The 22,769-nt window shown below is 32.3% G+C and overlaps 1 protein-coding gene across 1 annotated transcript; it reads right to left on the bottom strand.

The window, feature by feature from the left end:
• Positions 1 to 245: 245 nt before the first annotated feature.
• LOC139485055 (uncharacterized protein MCAP_0864-like) lies at positions 246 to 22,307 on the bottom strand. The gene is made up of 12 exons (XM_071269170.1): positions 22,278 to 22,307; positions 20,794 to 20,916; positions 18,988 to 19,293; positions 16,839 to 17,072; positions 12,654 to 12,851; positions 12,268 to 12,423; positions 11,678 to 11,887; positions 11,487 to 11,555; positions 9,855 to 10,056; positions 7,155 to 7,262; positions 5,343 to 5,438; positions 246 to 4,821 (listed from the first exon to the last, which is right to left on the bottom strand). The coding sequence occupies exons 2-12, from the start codon at positions 20,901 to 20,903 to the stop codon at positions 4,519 to 4,521; spliced, it is 1,992 nt and encodes a 663-aa protein (XP_071125271.1). The 5' UTR covers positions 20,904 to 20,916; positions 22,278 to 22,307; the 3' UTR covers positions 246 to 4,518.
• Positions 22,308 to 22,769: the final 462 nt, after the last annotated feature.

Below are 22,769 nucleotides of genomic sequence, written 5' to 3'. Positions count from 1 at the left end.
AGGAAAATAGTTGCCGTTATAAATCAAAGAAAATCATTTTAAATTAAGAAATGTATCTCACTTAAGGATAGTATGAATTCAACAATTCTTGTATTGTCTATGCGGTTGATAAGTAATTAGTTCTGCATGGTTTCATTTAGGTTTTAGAGGTTCAAATCACTATGATGTTTAGTAGCATGTAAGATTTTGTTTAAGTTCAATGAAGATACCAATAAAAGAAAATCAACACGTATTTGCATTTTAATTATATTAAGTTCATAAAACTCATAAGAAAAATGTAAAATGTTTTTGTACACTAATTTTAACTATTGACATTTTGCACAATGAACATGATGTATAATGTAAAATACAGTATTGGTCTAACTAATAAAAAATAAATTACTTCACAATTTATTTACAACTATTATTAGGCGAGTGTAATATTTGAAAAAGACGTCTAGTTAAGGACTTAAATGCACCCACCTAACACACGGCTAATTTCTTTTTTAAATGAAAGAATAATGATTTAACTTTGATTTTTGCCCGGTCGTCACAAACTCGTACGGTGCAGTTTTTGTAAAATTGACGTTTATTTCAGAAATTAGTTGAAAATAATAAAATTACGACATGTTTTTCAAGCAAAAGAAATTAGTCGTATCTCTTCTTTTAGATAGAATAATTAAGTGAATTAGATTCTTAAAATAATGAAAAACAATATTTACAACTATAACTCCGCATGCTTTTGCATTCCTTCTAAATATTTGACATTTTGTACGAAAATTTTCATAATCCTGACCTTTTCGGATCTACAATTACATTTTTTATTAAATGCTTTTGCACTCTATTCGTTTTAGAACACACCAAATCACTCATCAGTTATCGTTTTTTCATTCAAGATCAAGACTTTATCTCAACATTTCTTAAAATCACGAATTTCTGTAATTTTATGATGTTCGGTAACATCACTATAGTTTCCGGAATCTCTTATCTATTTCGTTATCGTTTTTTTACTGAATATATTAGTCGATTTCCGTGTACTTAATAGTGCTATTAGAGTACGATAAATCATATTTAAACGGTTCTATTTCTATCTTGAACTTCAGTGTAGCTTAAATAGCTATAAAATCGTCCGAAATTTAGATCAAATCAAAGTAAAACATAGTTTTTGAGTTCTGTAGAATTCACCCATTTCTAAATAAGGAATCGTATCGGAAAATTGTAGAAAATCTTCCGAGTCGTGTCAAATTTTCACAGTCCAGTTCACAATGAAACCCTTCCTATGCTAAAGAGCAAAAACCATCCATTGATTTACACAGATGCATAGTCTGTCATGTATTTACTACATAGAAACTATTTCGTTAAACACTTAAATGAAGATACAGTTGTTTTGCCGCAGTGGGAAAACGAAAAGATGAAGTTTACAGAAGACTGGTCGATGAATATGAAAAAATGAAAACATCCCATTTGAAAATACAAAATATCATAAGAGTTGCTATGAATATTTCAAAAGTAAACCCAACCTATCATCTTCTGTTTTGTCTGTACAAAGACTTTGTACTACATGTACCAATTCTATCGACCAGTCTCTTCTCATATATCAACGAGGGCAGACTGAGATCTACAACTCATTCTGATTTGTCTGTTTGTATATTTTGCAAATATATAAAGCCTATAAGCAAGTTACACAACTTCATAAGGTATACTCTGAGTAGCAAACTCAAGCTGTATTGAGTGTTAATACATATATCTCCTACAATATATAAAAAAAGAAGATGTGGTATGATTGCCAATGAGACAACTATCCACAAAAGACCAAAATGACCCAAACATTAACAACTATAGGTCATCGTAAGGCTTTCAACAATGAGCAAAGCCCATACCGCATAGTCAGTCATAAAAGGCCCCAATAAGACAATGTAAAACAATTCAAACGAGAAAACTAACGGCCTTATTTATGTAAAAAAATGAACGAAAAACAAATATGTAACACATAAACAAACGACAACCACTGAATTACAGGCTCCTGACTTGGGACAGGCACATACATAAATAATGTGACGGGGTTAAATATGTTAGCTGGATCCCAACCCTCCCCATAACCTGGGACAGTGGTATAACAGTACAACATAAGAACGAACTATAAAAATCAGTTGAAAAAGGCTTAACTCATCAGATGGACACAAATACAAGTGGACGTAATGATCTGATTTACAAAATAACTTATGATAATTTTACTATTAAATCTTTATACCATCGAGCTTGCATCGCTTAATATTTGCTACAAAATTTGAAGTCAGAAGGTAAAGAGCTATTTTATTCTGAACATAAAACAGCTTTTACTAACATTTCGACGATTAAAGATGACGTGCCTGTACACAAGGAAGTATTCTGGTTAACAACTTTAATTACTTGATCAGTTAACCTGGCTTAATTTATGCCCGAGGATCGCCGCCGAGAAAACTACATAACATATTATCAGCTTCAACAAATACTAAAAATATATGATCAATTATTCATAGTTACAATGTACATGTATACAGCCTCAACAAGGCCAAGGTACATCCAATATTGTATACAGTAGCTCTATACTTTTGTCTTATTCTTTTTAACTCTTTTTCATTAAGATTTATCATTACAAATGCACCGTATTTATGGACACACCTTTGATAACTATTAACAAGTTTGACTGATCAACAGATTAGAAAAATTGAAAATGGGGCATATATTCTACATGGTATTATTTTTCTTCTGGGGGTCCAAATTTTATCCAAGACAATGTCGACCTAATTACAGAAACAATGAAAGTTCTCCGTATGACTTTGTTGGTTAAAAGGTATCATCGGTCCGGTATGATGTTATCCAACTTTCTACAAGATTTGATCTGTTCACGCAGGGGGAGGGTTGAGATTGCAAAAACATGTTTAACCCCGCAGCAATTTTGCGCCTGTCCCAAGTCAGGAGCCTCTGGCCTTTCTTATTTTTGTATGATTTTTTGTTTTAATTTCTTGAGTATATTTTGAAGCTTAGTATGACGTCCATTATCATTTCAAACTAGGGGGCCAGCTGAAGAACGCCTCCGGGTTTGGGAGATTCTTGCTGCATTGATGACCCATTGGTGGTCTTCGGCCGTTGCCTGCTTTTTGAACGGGTTGGTGTCTCTTTGACAAATCCCTCATGTCCATTTCCAATTTTTAATTCAATCTGTATATAGTAGATCTTGTGTCCTCTTTGAGCAAAACCTCTGCCGTACTGGTATATGCCCTTGCCAAGGAAGTTGTCTTTGTATGGATATTTTGACCGATAAGAATGATGAGATTACAAGTTAAAATGAGGCTATAATATTCCGATATCGCAATATTCCGACACCTAAATAGTCCTTCATCCCATTGGTGCGACGTTTCGATCATTTAGGTTATACGCTAACGGGATTTTAACATAAGAAAGCCAAATAAAAGGTTCAATATTAGGATAACCTTGTCCTCCGTTTGAAGCGGTAAAACAAGATATAAAAAAGTAATACGTAGTGCCAAAGTAGCAGCGTAATTTAAAACAAGTACAAACTCCTTTGTCAAGTGTTGTTTGATTAATAAGATATCTTAAGATACACGGCGGCCGACTAAAGTAAAATCAAACACAGTTTGACGTACAATGAGTGGTCATATTTTCCTTGTGATGTTTTATATTAAAATTGTCAATTTGTTGATATAAATATACTAGTCGCACTTTACTCCTTTTAGTAATGTTAGTTAGTACTCTTATCATATCTGAATTAGTGAGGTAAATGCAATTGCGGTATGATTCAGACTCAACATATTGCATTACAATAATAAAAAAAAACCGCCCTATGGTTATCTGATCTTGAAGCGGTTGGTCGGCTTTCAAACTAACAGGAGACCATAGGCTTCGTCAATTTTAATGTACAGCTCATCATGGGACTTTCTAAACAATTAAAAATACGTCATATGTTATATTTTCCCCTTGCTTCAAATATTTTGTTTCGGATTATTTATATCAAATTTGCAGATATATGTTTATAAATACGTGCAATCAAATGATATGGAGGTATAATAAGATTTAGATAATGCAAGGGCGACTACAGATACATTTGTGTGACTTAATGGTTGATTTTCAAAGACTCCGAGAGAAAACGTTACGTAACATGCGTTACCGTTAAAATCAACCAAAATTAATTAATACTATGATAGAAATATATTTTCCCAACAGTAATACAGCATTCCTATAAAATTGTTTCATTTTTGCATTTGTTTTGATTCGATTTTTCTACTGGAAGTATCTGAATTGAAATTGCACCCATGACCTTTGACCTCGATTTAAAAAAAAATGCACCATAATTTTTTTTGACGACCGGGATATTTAGAAAGTACACATTCTTAGCTTTCCAGTGATATATAATTTAGCCGTGTGTTAGATAGGTGCATTAAAAATGTAAATTTGGCTCTCATATCACTCGCCTATATCTCTTATATTCCTTATAACCATGTAAAGTCCTAAAATATCCATAATGTTTTTGTACAACTATTATTCCACTTTGACAACGCCTTTTTGCAGAAGAGGTCCACCCTCGTGTAAATATAAGGCTGGCCATACAGTAAAAACTACTTTCTGACCACTACTTGTGTACTCCCTGTAAACAGATTTATCAAATGTACCACCCTTTTTAACTCCAGGATGTAGAAACATTGGAGGATCCTGAATAACCATTTTCCAACAAATATTGACACATGATTTGAAGAAACTCGTCTGTACTATTTTTTCTATAACTGCCTTATCAGTTTTGTAATCCTTCGTCAGTTTTAAAAAGGCTGGATCTTTGGGTAGTTCCTAAATAAAACAAATGTAGTATTCTGCATAATACCGAAATCAAATGTATGTCAAAATTATAATATGAGACATATCAAAATTGCATAACGGAATATGGTACATGTGTAATCACATTGGTTTCATTTTCATTAAATCAAATGGCATGCATTATTTGGCTCAAGGTAATTAACAACTTCTTAACAGATAAAACAGATCAGAGCTTGAGCAGTTATGAATTAACCACAGTCTTAAAATAGACTTTAATTAATAAAATGACTGCAATTTACGTAGTTTTAGAGCTATTCAGATTAAAACGTTGTGTTCTCCTTTCTTTTCTTCTAGATGTATTGCAACACGTTTTGGCTTATTTTCTACTGTTTTAATTGAACATAAAACATAGCATTTTAAATCTCACCATGAAGCAGAATGATCATAAAAGTAACCATTTAAAGATCCGATTTGAATGTGTTTTCATTATATTCCAATATGTATAAAATGCTAATTCTCAACATAAATGAATATATCGTATTACAATTGAGTACCTTTGCTAATAACGCAGCTACTTGATCCCCCGATCGTCGTCTAGCTTCCATAAGTTGTCGATTATCATTGGTATATTCTTCTAAGACTTTATCAATCTGCAAAATACAATGATTAGAGGGACAAATGTCCCATAAACATCGTTTGTGTTAAATTTTAGAACTCCTTGAGAATTCGAATGAATTTGGACATACGTCTATGCAAAAACGACGAAAAAATAAATAGCATTTATGTGCTACTTCTCATGCTACTCTACTAAAACACTTGACGTGACTCGATATTTGAGTCATTAATTTCCGATAGACGGAAATGGTAACGTTTTCTTCTATAGTTCAGTTCGTACACTTTGATAGTAATGTTGGCTCATTTCACTATCACATAATTATGTGGTTAAATTTTAATGGTCCTTAGTCTGATTTTTTTTCGTTAATTAATACACCCCGAAAATCATTTCGTTATGCGTCTTCCTTTGGTAAAACTGATTTATTCCATGGTCCTCTACTTTCCAAAATCAACATAAATGGTTTAGAACAGTCAGTTGTTTAAAAGAGAAACATGTCCAATATCACTACACAGAGATTTTATGTCTACGCACAACTTTTGTGTTCCTCAGGCAGAGACGAATTTTGGAATATTGACCATTCATGTATCTAGCAATATTAATCGGGGTTTTAGATTAGTCTTTTCTGATGCATTGCGGTCTAAATGTGTGATTCGTACGCATGAGGTTTCGACGGTATTGTTTTGCTTTTGTTTATCGTTAGTTTGTGTCTTGGTAATGTATGAATTGTACTTTGTCGAAAAAGTGTGTACTAAAACATCGTATGTAGTATCCACTACAACAACTTTTAAATTGGCGTTTTCGTCAAATTAACTATCAACTGAAATACATTTTTCTTCGCGTCATTGTTAAATTTATTACTTTGATTGTTTGAACTTTTTTGTCATTTCCTTTTATGTTTGAGATGTATATTTACACAGTTTGCTTGCTTGAACTCAATTATTGTCACATCAACCTATTATACAAAATAGAAGATATGATTGCTAATGAGACAACTCTCCATAAGAGACCAAACGACAACGAAATTTACAGCTACATGCCACTTCAAAAGTATGTCTGTTTGGGATGCAATACTAAGTTTAACTACATTGGTACATTCGTGTGACACATATTTCGTACTTCTATGGTGGTGAACTTGTGTACTGTCAACAAATTAAATGAGAGGTGTCTGTTGTTAATCTGTGTTTTGCATGTTCGTACCGTATCCCTGTCAAGTAATCTTGACATTTAAGCGTTATTTTTAACATTGCAATATACGCATGAGGTTTACTCTGAAAATCTATACCAACTGGATAGAACCAAGATTTTGTCACAATAATGAAAGAAACAAAATCAGATATACCAAGAGAGTCCAAAATAAAATACAAATATTTACGTTTAAATTTTCGTTTGTAATAAAAAGTGTCATTTGAATGCAAATGTACCTTTTGATTTTATAACGTAATGTGTTACTTGTGTTACTTTCTTTGTATCACCTATGCATTAACTATATATTATGCATATTTATGACGATAATGATTGCAATTTGAAGTCAAGGAAATAATTGTCCTATCTGGATATAGCTTTATTTCATTTCTTATTAATGTTAAACTGCCTGTTAAAGTTCTCACGTGCACACCTGTACAATTAATTGAAAATAAAGGATAAATGATAGAACAATTTTTGCTAACACAACCGAAAAACAGACAGAGTATTATAGCATGGTAAGCCGCGGACAATTTCAAACTGTGTTAGCATAAAACTTTATAAATACCTCTGGATGTTTTTCGTCCATTAAAATGACAGCTGCAGCTTTTCTAGCATATTCTTTTGCTTCGGTCACTTTCGTCGATGCCTTCTGTTGACATGCTTTATAGCAAATCTAAATATAAGAGAATGAAAGGGAAAACGTCAATCAAAAAGCATGTAGACTTTTGATATTTTGGGTCAAATGGAACGAGTTTCTGGTAATTTTTAAGTAAGAAACTTTCATTAAATCGATCCGTCTAAACAAATATTGAAACTATTTTAGTCCTGTGACCACGTTGTTTTTACATCCGTACAATATAATCGACAACACCAGTTAATCCTGAGATTGCTGATCGAAACAATTACCTGTAAATCAACTTTCAGGCTTTGTTTCGAATGTTTTAAGATTGTTACTGGTTTCTGTGCGAGCCCATTTGATATTCAACTTTGTCATGTCAGTTGTTAAAAAATTTGTTACATTATTGTTTTTCATTTCACAATCAGAGTATACGATCTTCATTTCACTGGTCGGGTACACTAACTTATATGGATAAGTATAAACTAAGATACTTATGTCCTCGCACCTGTAATTGTCAATTTATGTACGACGTATGATGTTAACCTTGGATATTGACCAATCCACTAAATAACTAACAATGCATGATGGTCTACTACTTGTTTACGATCAACAGAGAACACGTGTTACAAACTGAAATCAACACATTTTCATGCATTGTGAGATTATCAATTTCGCTTACTTTTTATAAATATATTCACATTAATAGTAAGTGATACAAAGTTTTCGTTCCATACTCAGATTAACGAAGAGATGTTTCAATGCGAAGAAACAAGTTTTAAATTACCCGAATCGATGTAGTTATTGGTATGACTGATGATTAAATGAAAAATATCAGATATTCGACCGCCAATAAGACAGCAACAAAACCACAGGGAAATGCAAAATCACCCATACGATTAACTGTCATTCAGAAAGATAAATAAAAAAACTAGGGATCCTTGTATCTTGAGATCGTTAAAAAGGGGAAGACTTAGAGTGTGTCAAATATCTGTAGAAGGTCACTAAAACTTCCGAGTCTTTCCCAAAATTGATGTCAATATGATATTGTTAGCTTCTATTATGATTTAAAGTCACTGAAATCGAGTAAGGGTATGTATTTATTAATGTGTCTTTAAGAAACAAACACATGCAATCATCAATCGGGGCTATTTATAACAGACTAATACGGTACGGGGTTTCCTCATCGTTGAAGGCCTTACAGGTTCTATGATAGCTCACATTCACTTCACTTCATTTGAACTTGCCTCATTGACAATAATACCACATCGCCATACCTTTATATGCAAATGCCTTCCAGAAAGATTGGTTTTCAATTATCTCGAAAAAAGAGATTAACTAGTTTTCTGTGTAAGATTTTTATGTTTAGAATTTTGAACTTAACAGGTACAGAACATGTATGAAACCGATATATTCTAACATATTGTATCAAAACTGTTCAAGAAATTTCTTATTTCTAGTTTGACAAGGTTAACAAAGTCTATAATTATTGATATTTGTTTTGCATATCTCAGTTGGTTTTTTTTTTACTTTTTTCTACGAGGAGTTTCCATTAGAACATATCTATTTGGTCTTGCGATTTTCGGAATATAAATAGCAATTCTATACATGGTAACATAAGATGAAAAATAGAAAGCAAATTAAAGTTTTGTCATTTATATTACCATTTATCCATAATTGAAATTCTCCTCTACGCAACTTTCGTTTGTGATTTTAAAACTTTACTCTAATTGCATCCAGATTATTTCTCCAAATATAGTGATTTTGATACTGGACAGTGGTCACTTCATTTGAAATTGCACTGTTTCACGTGAAGTCAATGCACAGATGCAATTCATAATAATGAAAAAAATCTGTTCAACTACTTTAACAAGTCGAATCGTACTGCTAGTGTTTGTTTTAATCTGAGCATGCACATCAAACATTATGTTATGTATCTCACATTTAACACATTCGCTGAACAAAATCATTCATTATGAGAGTACCAGACACTATATAATTGACAGTTTCTCCACTATTCCACGTTTTTTAAGTGGTAGTGAATTCGTAGGAGCCCACAATTCATTGTAGTTCATTTAGTCGATTGGTAAGTTTTGAAGGCCACGTTTACCTTCTATTTGGGAACAATTTATTTTATATCTTTATTACAGTTAAATACACTAAATAGATTAGACCGTTGGTTTTCCCGTTTGAATGGTTTTACACTAGTAATTTTGGGGCCCTTTATAGCTTGTTGTTCGGTGTGAGCCAAGGCTCCGTGTTGAAGGCCGTACATTGACCTATAATGGTTTACTTTTCTAAATTGTTTTTTGGATGGAGAGTTGTCTCATTGGCACTCACACCACATCTTGCTATATCTAAAGGACATATTTTGAATTTAACGATATGCATTTGTGAGCACCACATCAGACTGATTACGTATCTAGACACAAATATGTTAGTTGGTGAACGAGTGTATATGTAAAACATTATAGTCAGTTGAATAAAAATTCTTTTCTAATGATAATTTACATTAAAATGTAAATTAAAATGTAAATTAAACCCTTGTTCGAATTGTGTACATGGTGGCTAAACTAGCATTTTTATTTGCGAGCAGTACGCAAGGGCTATAAATCAAAGAAACAAATATTATTAAAATATTTAGTATACCTGCAAAATATAAAAAATATTTTGAATGACTTGATCTTCTTTTCCTTTCATCTTCTTAATGAAATGATCAAGTAAATCAGTCCATTCATTATCATAAAGCTCGGAAAACTTATCTCCCAGTTTCATAGGCCGGTTAGGATCGCTTAAATTTGTGATGCTGGGATTTCCATCTGTTAACTTTGCTCCGGCAATTTTACTCAGCCTGCATATGAAATGTGTAACAAAAATTACTAATCTTGTTTTTCCTATTCTTTTCTTGCAACGGTAAGATTTAAACAAGATTTTACAGTATTAGTATGTAAGGTACTTCTGGAAACTGTATCATGAAACCAATTGTAATAATGAAAATAGTTAGTTAAACATGCAATCGAGGAAGGTAGAAATATTGGGCAAACAAATAACGAATTGAGAAAAATGCCCAAATGTCGGGGTCTTTACAGATGACAATGGGATATAATTTTGATAATTGTTAAAGGTCGTACGATGACCGATAGTTGTTACTTTCCATGTCATTAGGTCTCTGATTGAGTTGTTTTTTCTTTGCAATCATACCATATCTTTCTTTATATAAATTTGTACAGTAAATATAACTTATGGTTTATCCTGTCAGTTATAAGTATTGTGGCGAAAGGTCCGTTATTTGTGAAGGTCGTACCTTGACCTGTGGTGGTTTAATTTCACGCCATTTGGATTCTTTTGAAAGGTTGTCTCATTTGAACCATTCCATGTATCGTGAACGTTATTTTAAATACAGCTTTAGTTATCACTGTATATGAACTAATATGACCACTTGGCCACTCGTGTCCTTTTGTTAAGGGAACATTAGGAAACATGGGGTCTTGGTATAATACGTTTGCAAGTGCTTAATCAAACATGTTAATAAACTCATCATAGATACCAGGATTGTGAACTTTATATTTGCGCCAGACTCGTGTTTACTTTCTACAATTGACTCATTAGTGACGCTCAAATAAACAAAAGTCCAGAAGGTCAAATTAATGACAAAGTTGAAGGGCATTGAGGACCAAACACTCCTAAAATGTTTCCTAAATACAGCTTAGGTAGAAAAGTCTTTAAGTTAATATTTCAAAAATTCAAAGTTTTGTAAACAGTTAATTCATAATGATTGATGCATCAACATAGTTTAAAATCAGAGCGAAATGTAAAAACTGGTTCGAAAGAACCTTACGTATTAAAGACATCTTGTATATTTATTTGCGGTCAATTTTTTTTTTGTGGTTGTGTAAGCAATAGTACTCTGAAGTCATAGACAAATATGGCTAACAAAATTAAGGTATGGATTTTTCCAATCAAAGCAGGCAGTATGGTTGTCTACAAATGTTTGTTTCCTCCTAATTTGAACTATGATGGATAGTTTTTTCATTGACAATCATGCCATATGAATTAATAAGACACAATGTTCACCGACTATCTTCCAGTTTTGAAACTGTAACATTGAAAATGTGGTTGGGTTTAACACATTTTCGAGCAATAAGTACATTGTTGAAACAGCACAATTGAACATATGATAAAAAAACCTGTAAAAATCAGTCCGAAAGGACTTACATCATTAGATCGCATAAATCAACAAAAATATATTAAACAATGATGTATACTTATAAAAGAATTTACCTTAGTTGCAAATTATCACACTCGGTAGTTTTTGCTTGAATATTTTTCTGGGATTCTCTAATTTCCTTCCTGTAAATAAAATATATATTTTATGTAACTCAATAAGTATATTGAATGTATATTACACATGTCAAAAAGTACAATGCCATTATTATTTTTATAGTTGTGGAACATTTTAATTCAACACCTACCTCAGATTGGCTTCTTGTGATTTCAGTTCTGCATACGTATCCGTCATCTCCTGAATCTGCATGTGAATTGTTTTAATTTTGTTGTCTATCCCAGTGTACTTAAGTAAGTCCAGCCGTTCAGTGGTTGTTGTCAACCTCAACGCTTGTTTCATATACGTGCTTGCATCTGTTGATGTTTTTAGAACAAAACCAACGGAAGCTTGCAATGAGCTGAAGAACCAAACAAAATGAACATACAATTGTAAACTTATTTGTGTATCAAATGTGCATTCCAATATCAAAATTATTATTACACAACAACCAGTAATCTGGCAGGAAATGTCGAATTATATGTACATGTAAAATGACAATACTTGTTTCAATTCGTTCTATTACAATTAGAAAGCGTGAGTTGCTATAAGTATCATGTAGACATGTCAATAAACATGACTGTTAGTGTTCTGAGTGCATAGCTATCAGCCATCTGTTGGGTTTTTTTTGTTCATTCAAGTATCTCCTTTCAAAGCTTCATGATAGCATGGATTAATTTTTATGAATGTTGTCATATTCTATTCAATTATTGCGGGAGTGTACTATGTAGTTAACATTACCTTAACTCCACTTGATGTTCTTCAATATGATTTTTTAAATTCTTTAACATTTCTTTGAAATTGGGTTCAAGTGTATCTACAGATTTTTTCTCAACGATACGTCCTGTTTTCTTTTCGACAAAGTCAATAAACTCAGCAACGCATGCCTCAGCTTTTCTGTGAATAGATTAAATCAAAATTTAGAAAAATGTCTATTCACACACACATATATATATATCAGACGCAAATATTGTCTAAATTGTGGTAAGTGTTGCTTACATTTATTTTTATCAAACAGAAAGCATGAAAATAAAACATTAGAGCACCTAACGACAAAATTAGCAAAAAGACTACACGTTGAACTTATAGATTTCTAATTCATTATAGGAAAATAAAAAGTTTATTACACTTTTTCTTCATTCGTTCTTTTATTTTCCTCCTTAATTTCTACAACTCCTTTTACTTCTGTAATAATCAAATCGTGAAGACAATTTAGTAACGACCCTTTTTTATTGCGACCGAAAGCTTTCGTGGCAGTCTCGTATATGTCAGGTCGCCATTGTTTAACCATTTCCTTGAACTCCTTCACGTCGAGATTCAGCTGTCTGAAAAATGAGTATGAGATATAAATATACAATTTACTAGTGTAATATAACCCAGGAAGTGTGTATCTGTACAGTGATCACTCAGTAAGCCTCTTTTGTGGAGATACTTAATATTCGTAAATATCTCGTTTTGTTAACCTTCTGGTTTACAATTAAAATGAAAACTGAAAACATGTAATGGCAAAACAATGAAAACCGACGTTCTAATAAAAAAAAACACACACAAAATTTAACAACAAAACATGAACCAATTAAAAACCAGGAGGGCACAACCTGTTCGATGAAATAATTGAGTGCATAAAACACAGCATATTACAATAAAACACGAGTTTGTAGAAAAAGAACAGTAATTCATAGCCCAATTTCAATGTAAAATTTTGCAATACCCAAGTGTAATACCTATATTGTCCTAAGTTCAAATATAGTGACAGTCATGTCATAGAAAAACAGCTGAACCTCATCCCGACATTTGCTGAAAAATTCAACAAACCCTTGATTGCACATAGGAGCGAACTGGTCCCTAAATGATTTATATAACAAAAACAACAAACATGGTACGATCGGTCTCAGCAATATAGCAATTATGTCCTTCTATTTTAATTTCACAAGTATTTATGTTGTTACATTTTAATAACGTTTCTACTGTGATTCAAAGTCATGATGTTTCATTTGATACCAACCTTGACGCATACTTTTCGGGTTATAGGCATAGAAAATTACAATATATCTATTTGTGAAAAATGATGAATCAAACGATTTAGCTGATTTCATAAAACATTATTAGTGTTATTTGCTCTTTGTTATGTCATTGCATTGCTGTCTACTTGATATATACCAAACGCTTCATCCAATTCGCATATCTTCTCTATTTTTAAATACCGTCATCCAATTGGCAGTATATAGACCTATTGTAAAATTGCCTTCTAAATAGAGATTTACGGAAAGTCTCGGTTTTGACTGTTGACTCAGACTCTGGCAGCGAAAATACAGGGGTCGTCTCAAAAGTTAATTTAGCGGCGCACTTGATTCGTAAGTAGTTCATGAACGGAAATCATACACGTCATGTATATGAAGCTAAAAAGCACAGATACGATATTTTGAATAATCTTTGATGCCAGAGTTATATATAAATGAAACTTATATTTGATATAAAATGCGTTTTGCCATGATCTGTCATCATTAATCTTTCTATTAAAAAACTTTACACATTTAGAATATCAATTTTGTCGTACAATACACATTGCTTAGATAGAATGATTACGGCCAAGATATTTAATTTGTTTCCTTTGTCTAAATAACAAAAAAAGGACTTTTATCAAGAAACAGTCTTCCATGTTGACGATTTATGCCGATAGCACGTGGAACTTAAGAGATACATTTTAGTTTAATTAATACGGTTGTGCTCGATTGTCATTCAAGATCTCTGACAACCTCCCCCCCCCCCCTCCCAAAAAAAAAACAAACCACAAACCAAACTATTAAGCGCGCATATACCATATTTTAAAGATAGACATTTTTTATAATTCATAACTCGAAAAGTACGAAGCAAAATTAAATAATTCGATTAACTCATTCAATTTTCACTCGATTATCGAAAATTAGAAAAATGGTCCGTACGCCTTGTAGAACAAACAAATTAATGTAATCTCGATCCGCATGGGAGCAGGTGGTAGAAAATGGGGGAGGAGGGGGTGGTGAAAGAGTTTTCCAGAATTTCATACGACATTTACATGCATGCTTACCTATTTGAAAGTTAATTTATTCGAGCGTCACTGATGAGTCTTTTGTAGACGAAACGCTCGTCTGGCGTATATACAAAATTTAGTCCTGGTATCTTTGATGGGTTTATTTATATAATTATCTTGTAGATAACAATCTTATGGATCCCGTTTCCTGAGATTTTTTTCAGTTTTCAATCTTCACCCTCCTGATTCAACGGAGTTACTTCAACCGTTGATTCAGCGGATCATTGTTTTAATTATTTGACCTACCCATGACCCTTTATTGGATAAAAATTATCTAAATGGGCATCTCGTAGATACTCCATTTACGCGATAGCAAATCAACAGAAAACTCGAAGGAATCAAAAATTTGATAGTCATTGCAGAATATAGATTCTTGTCGAACATGCCATGGGTGATCTTTAAAATTATAAAGTGAAAGGTACTTTGTGGAGTCACCAAAGACAAAATCTATGACAATTTCTGAAGACTTGTTCAGGATTTGTAAACAGAAGACAAACCTTTGGGAACGACCATTTACTTCAGGGTTGGAGGTGGGTGGGGGAGTGGTGCTTATGTCATATCCTAAAAAAATATTCAGATCCCCAATTTGATAGAAAAATATATTGTAGTTAAGAAAATGACTAAAAAACATTCTGAATCCAGATTTCCCCCTTAATTATATAGTGTTAATTTAAATAAAAAATAGTTTGAATAATAACGTCGAAAAACTAAATAAGATATTCGCACTTTTCACGAAAAACAAATTCTTACAAATAACCAACAACCCCTCCCCCTTCCTCCCTTGAGGTTAACCCTCTTGCTGCCGGAGGAACACATATGTTCATGTTCTAATTTGTGCAAGCTTTTCATCATTACTGTACCACTTTAAAAAAAAAAAAAAAAGACCGATGATTTTAAAAGTGTAATATTTTTCTACCATGACTCCCAAATGTAACGGTCATTAGGGCTCGAGGTCACATATCGAATGATGTCATTATTGGACATGTCACGTCACAAACGTCGAGTGGTCGTATTTTCTTGCACACGACATGCCACCTTGAAAAACATTACTGACAGCAAGAGGGTTAAAAGGGTGCTTGAAAAGCTACATTGTGTAAGTATTTAGAACCTTTTATTTTGAGATGACCCCCTTCACTTTAACTGTCAGAGTCGGTGTCATCAATTGGTAAAGAGACTTTCCTTAAATGTCTTATAACAACCATGCATAATTTATGCATTGTCATAGAGTAAATCACTTTATTTTCGTGGAGACAAATTTCAACGTTTTAAAGAAAATTATTCAAGAATTATGACAATTTCTGGATTTTATTAAAGCAAAAAACCAATGTTGAAAAATACTGATTGAAAGGTCTTATCTATTCGAGACTAATAGCAGATTCGACAAACTTACTAATACACTCTGTGAAACCTATATAATGTACGTTAGTTCAACTGGGTAGTTTTATTAGTCAATATCAAAGTGAACATATATGTAGCCTTGTACTGTTTTCATTTATATCTAACCAACAAGACAATATATCACGTGGTGTACGGGTAACTGACAACAGTATTTCTTTCAGTAATCGTTATAAATCGGATGTTATAATGTAACAACTTAATGTTGGATGTAACGCGTTTTCTGATTGGCTGACGTTGTTTTGTTTATTAGGTCATAGACATAATTTTGTCATGTGACTGTGACGTCATCAAAGTTTTCTCATGGTTTACTCCAGTTTAAAATGGAATTTAGAATTAAATTATAAGAAATGACGCGTGTTATTCAGTGTGCACCACATTTTTAATGTTATTTAAGGAATGACTGTAATATTTTTTCTGTCTATTCGAAATAACATAAAAAATTTGGTCCACACTGAATAACGCGCGTAGCAATTATTTAACAGTGTGCACCACATTTTTTATGTTATTTCGAATAGACAGAAAAAATATTACAGTCATTTCTTATAATTTAATTCTAAATTCTATTTTAAACCGTAGAAAACCACAAAAAAACGTTGATGACGTCACGATCACATGACTAAATTATGTCTATGGGCTGATAACAAAATAACGTCAGCCAATCAGAAGACGCGTTACATCCAAAATTAAATTATTTCTTCATAGACAGAAAAAATATAACAGTCATTCCTTAAATAATATGTAATTAGAAAAATATTAAAGCAACACATATGTCGGACATGATGCAGGTATTCAGCTAGTTTTGCTATTTAATTATACTGTCACACATTGATACTGAAATACGTACTCGATCTCCATTTGTTTGGCCTTAGCGTCCTTTTCGTTAGTCTTTGCCAGTACTTTCATTTTGGTTTCTGTTTCTTTTTTATCTTTTTCAGATTCCGCCTCTTGTTTCCATGTTTGCATTAAAATTTGATTTATTTCATTTAGTACAGTTTTTGAATCCACTGACATACCAGGTGTATTATTTGCAAGTAATGTTCTTTGATCCGTTGAACGCTTTAAGGTTTGCAATATTCCACTTTGACAAAAGAAGATTATAATATAGTGTTACTCTCTATATCAATATATCCGTACGACCCATAATAAAGAGCTAAACACATATTTGAACGGATAAAAAGCTATTAAAAGCGATAGTTATACATATATTCAGTTGTTTCTATTTTTTAATTATTGATCAAGGAGCTACCACTACATTTTTAGGGGAGAGGGATTAGGACAAAATGTTGTCCTGCATTTTGTTTTAGTTGTAATCTCTGTCCTGACATTATACATTTTCTTTGTTTGTACTAGAAACCATTATTTCTTCCAACCTTTAAACAAGTATTTCTCATTTTAGACTATAGACAGATTGAAACATTCAGTATATTAAACCTTTGTTATTAGAAAGTACAAAGTTAAGAATAACAACTAAAAAAGGCATTTTTAAAAAAAAGTGACAATTCAGCGTTTTTGTTTTTGGAGGCCTTGCTGTGAATCTCAATTTAAAAAAAAAAATCTGTCAAGTTGATGTTAAACAAAAATATAACACAATATTGGGTTGTGTGCTTTCTACAAAATATTAAGCATATCTATATACAATCAGAGCTTTTGTCCGAGTTTGGTAGAAATCCAGAACAGTTTGATAAAGTAAATTTCAAAAACTTTACGACAGATTGAATAATTGTGGACGCCGCCAACGACGATGCCGACGCCAACGACGGAATGTAGGATCGCTATGACCCGATTTTTTTGGCAAAAGTCGAACGCTCGACAAAAAGGGATCGTAAAAAGAAATATAATACACCTTTTGTAATACGGTATACCGTCTTTATAAATAAACGTAAATATAGGATTTACGTCAATCAGACATGTGTACACCTTTCCAACGCGAAATATCTAATCTAGTGGTTCTCAAAAGGAGGAATTTGTATGTATTTACGAAACGGTCCTCTCTATGATACTTTAGCTTTAAAGTAATAACAATTCGTCGGCATCTCATAAGGAACATTCATGCCATTTATGGTTACATTATATTTCATTCAGTGGTTCTCTAAAAAGAGACATTTGTATGTATTGTCCATAGGGTCATATGCTAAACAAAGAAGCCATCTTTGATGATTGATTGCTTACAAAGTTACAGCACTTGGTCAGCATCTGATCATAAAAAACATTCATGTCATGTTTTATATGAATAAATTTAGTGGTTCTCTACTTTTTCTTTCCATATAGTCCGAATGACAATTTTGGCGAAATTTACTTAATTTAATGCAGATTGTGGATAGCCGAGCTGCAAAATTTGAAATATTGCTGAATTAGACGCCCTTTCGTACACCAGCTTTGGATCGCTCACCTTTGACAAGTGATTATTTGCCAAACGTCAACCAAATTGAATTCGAGAATGGAAAGGGGAATGTGTCAAACATCAACCCGACCATAGAGCAGACAACACCCGAAGGTCACCAATGGGTCTTCAATGTAGCGAGAAACTTCCGCACCCAGAGGAGTCATACTAAACTCCGAATTATACACAAGAAACTAAAATTAAAAATCATAACACTAACATATGTATTGATTGACTTATAATATGGTTGTGTACTGTTCTTGTTGTTGAATGCATTTTGATTAAATGTTTCCATGACAGTTGTATTGGTTGTAGTGAAATACAAATATAGTCATCAATGGCGTCTGTTCGTAATTATAATATTTGGGCTATTTACATTAAATGAATGATTACTATAATGATCAAATGATATATTCAATTGTTACAAATGTAGTAATATAAACTAAATTAAATCAGACTACATATTTGCTCATTGTTGAAGGCCGTACATTGACCTATAGTTGTTAATTTCCTTGTCTTTTTTATCTCTTATGGACAGTTGTCTCATTGGCAATCATACCAGATCTTCTTTTTCATACATATCCTTTTTATTAGATGCTTGATATATACATACCTTAAACCCTTTTCTAAATCATTTTTTGTCTGAATAAGACTTTTTATCTCTTGCAAAATGTCAGACCTTGATGTATTACTATTTGAAGAGCAATCCCTTTGATTTTGTCTTGTCACCATGGTGGCACCTGCTCTAGATCTAGAAGAAGCATCGGGTTTAGGAGACGACTGTCCTGTTTTAACATTTGCATTCGCTTTTAAATGATTTTTTGCGGGTTTGGTAGAGTCTACAGGGGTCGTTGGTTTCTGTTTCTGTGCAAGAATATCTGAAACTTTATTTAGAGTTTCCTGTGCGATGTAGAATTTACTAAAATGAAAACAAAAGATATCTGCTTCATTAAATAATCTCACTTTTTTTTTTTCAAAGCAAAATTTGGTTTTTTTTTATTTTATTTACGGAAACAAATTTGTTTTTATTCGTTGAAAGTAAATGAAAATAGCACTCTATAAATTTGCTGCATCCGAAGTACCTTTCATCGTGACGCTCAAACCAAAACTTTATGTGTTGCCTGGAAGGCTTCCAAGACTTAACAGCACACTAACTGGTTGTATCTATTTATGTTGTGTTAGTGTTTGTTTTTGTAGTCCGTTCCCTTGTACTCTTGATACTTTATCGTCAGTGTAATACTGCATGTAGTGCTTCCAAAAATGTCATCAAAGCAAAAAGCAAGTATATTACAGCAAGTAAAAATTATACATACTACTGTGGATTCATTATTATTTGTTGGATACCAATTTTCGTCGGTTTCGTGCTTACAAGAGAACCATGATTTAAATGTTTAACGAATTATAAATTTTGTAGAGGCGTCGTATGCACAGATTGGCAAAACCACGAAAATGCAAATTTTCTTTATCCACGAAAATTGATACCCACGAAAAAAATTAATCCACAGAATTCAAGATAACCTTCTATGGTGCAATCGATTGTAGTTACCCTGTACTAGTGTAATTTTAAAATTTGTTGACAACATCTCATTTAAAAAAGTGGGTTTCCTGTTGAAGTCGTGGCTTGATTTGCCACAAAAACACTTTCCATTAAATGCAATTTATTTTTGTTCATTATTTCAATAAAAGATTTTAAGTGTTTCCCCTTTTTACCGTCCTAAAATTTGTCTTAAAATCATAAAACTATGTTGTTGATACATAAATTTCCGTTCTATCGTTATAAAATAATCATATGGTTACCGACTTCGTTTTTGGTGTCTGTAGTATAAAACGTCAAAAATAGACGATTTAGGGTCTACAAGGTGATGACGTTACGATCATTTTGACGTTTTTGTGTGTTTTTTTCACTGAGTACACCACATTGCTTGATGTAAACCATTAAAACGAAGTCAGTGACCCTAGTATTATTTTACATCATTAAATCGAAAATGTTTGTATCAAAAACATACAGATTTTTTAGGAAAATCTATGGAGTAAAAAACAGGAAATTTGATGATTTTAATAAAGACAAATTAAAGAACGTTTTTCGACGATATTATGTGCTTTTTATATAAATGGGCACCTATTTTGAAAAAAAAATTAATCAGTAATATTTAAGGTAAAAATGAAATAAAGGCATCATTTTTTCAATTTTCAGATACAGTTCAACGAGCCAAAGGTGTAAGCAAAATATTAATAAATTCTGTGACAAAGCCCATTTACTGTAACTTTACCTCAATCTATATGTATGCATACATACCAGACAATGTTAAGAGTGTGTTTATGGGACACTTTCCCTATTGGCAAATATACTTGGGAAAATAAAAAAATGGATGTATTTCTACCCAGTTTAATAAAAATGATATGTGAATCTGTATGCTACCTCAAATCACTGTGTATTTCGTCCAATACTTGCACAGCTTCTCCTGGATTAAAGGGAGATGACTTGTCATTTTTACGGATTTGTGCTATTTTCTCCAATATTTTCTTCATTTCACGTGTCCCCCTACAAAAGTTAAAGTTTCATTAAGAAAAATAAGACATCATATTCCTTCATTGAATATAATTGTTCTCATCAAGTGTGCATCTCCAAATGACACACATGTAATCATTCTTTTTTCTTGCTACTTTTCATTTCAATTTCTATTACCGTTTAACGTCTTGTGTGTTTATGAAATGTTGCCTTATTAACTGTTTTAATTCTAGCGCCACTGGTGGTGTTTTTTTTTTGTAGACAAATTAAAAACAAAACAACGTATACTTATAGGTTAGACAATATTTGGTCACAAATAACAATGTAAAATTAACTTTGCAATTAAAGAGGACAACTACTACTCACAGCAATTCACTATTTATTCTAAAACATCTTGCATTGTTTTAAAGCAATTGAAAGCAATTTGACTAACATTTCATGGGAAAAATGAAGATTGTATTACAACCTGATCACCGCATGAAAAACTAGAGGAAAACGTACATAAAAAAGCTTTGCTAGCATATGCCTGTAATCTTCTACAGTAAGGGTTGACTGAGATATAGAAATATAGTCTTGTATTGCATTGCAGTAGAACACTTGCCGCAGTCAGACGACCTTTTCGAATGTATAAATTCGTAATAACGTCCCTTCATAATGAGGCCATTAATTTCGCTTCCTCATCATCATTATCATCATGTCGAGAGTGTGGCCCACTCTCTGTACGTTAAGAGCATTTGCAAAACTTCTTTAAGGGGTCCGTATATGTTCTATTTTCATACCAAATTTCTGTCCCTTTCTAATATGTCTCTGAAAGCATCCCGTGGACCTTTATTGCAAGACCTACCAGTGGTATAGTTTTTTTAATTTGTTCTCGTTTGAAAAAAAAGCGACGTAAAAGCGAATAGAAACACATTTTGTTTTAATTGACTTCACAATTTAATTATAATTTCCTTTCATTCCATCAAATGTTTTATAGTAATTTCTATTAGATCATAAAATCATGTGAAGCTGACTATTCACAACCGTTTTTAAAAGTTGAGTTGATGTGACGAAATTTCTAAGTAGTTTTTGTGTTGTTTTATGTATAATGTTTATCATTCCAGTTTATCTTTCGGTCTTGGTATAATATATTTTTCTTTGTCTTCTTGTTTTTATTGCAACCATAGTGTCTTATAAGGGTTCCACATAAAGAGAAAACTTTTTAACAACGCATGTTTTTCTTTGAGTTATTTCTGATATGCAACTTTAAAAAGTAATTGTGACAAAAAATGATAAGTTAGGTATTCCTGGATTTAACTTCCAGCATCCTTGAGTATTATAGTACCATCTCCAACTAACTCCATTTGTTTTACTGCTTTACTGTTCATAAACCATTGGTATACTATTTTACTTACAGGTCAGGTTCATCTTTTGATGTTTTCGGTTTTGTCTACAAAACAGAAAAGGTAATCAAAGACATGTATCGTATATTCATAGTTCCAGATTATATAATATTATATGTGATCCAATTCCACTCTTCTTTGCGTTAATATTGAATCCATTAATATGAACAAATGTACATTTGATGAAATAAAAGAAAATGTATGGCCCTGCGTACGGATAATAGATACCTGTATATATTGATTTCACTGCATCTGTCCTTTTATCTGTTCGTCCGTCATCTGTCCGTAAACAATAAACACAAAAAGTCAGGAAATGTAGGACACCGAAGAATTATGTACAGTTGGTGCGTAGAAATGTCGATATTCATATTATTTGTTGGTGAAACTGATCTTATAATTTAATAAAAAAAAAACAACAGAAGTTTTGTTATAAAGTAAAATCACAAATTTTCAAAACATCTTTTTTTGTTGTTGTAAATAACACGATAGGATTTAAACTTTTTT

This window comes from Mytilus edulis, chromosome 8 (genome assembly GCF_963676685.1).
Source record: "Mytilus edulis chromosome 8, xbMytEdul2.2, whole genome shotgun sequence".
In the NCBI taxonomy this organism is placed as follows: domain Eukaryota; kingdom Metazoa; phylum Mollusca; class Bivalvia; order Mytilida; family Mytilidae; genus Mytilus; species Mytilus edulis.
The sequence above is the reverse complement of the archived record's forward strand: the minus strand, read 5'-3'. Positions and strand labels throughout refer to the sequence as shown.

Bases quoted from the DNA above. Each gene is read 5' to 3' on its own strand.
- LOC139485055 (XM_071269170.1), bottom strand. From the start codon at position 20,903: ATGAAGAAAATATTGGAGAAAATAGCACAAATCCGTAAAAATGACAAG. The intron at 10,057-11,486 runs GTAAATTCTTTT...TTTCATATGCAG, and splicing joins TGTGATAATTTGCAACTAAG to GCTGAGTAAAATTGCCGGAG. The intron at 5,439-7,154 runs GTATTTATAAAG...TGTATTTTGCAG, and splicing joins TGGACGAAAAACATCCAGAG to ATTGATAAAGTCTTAGAAGA.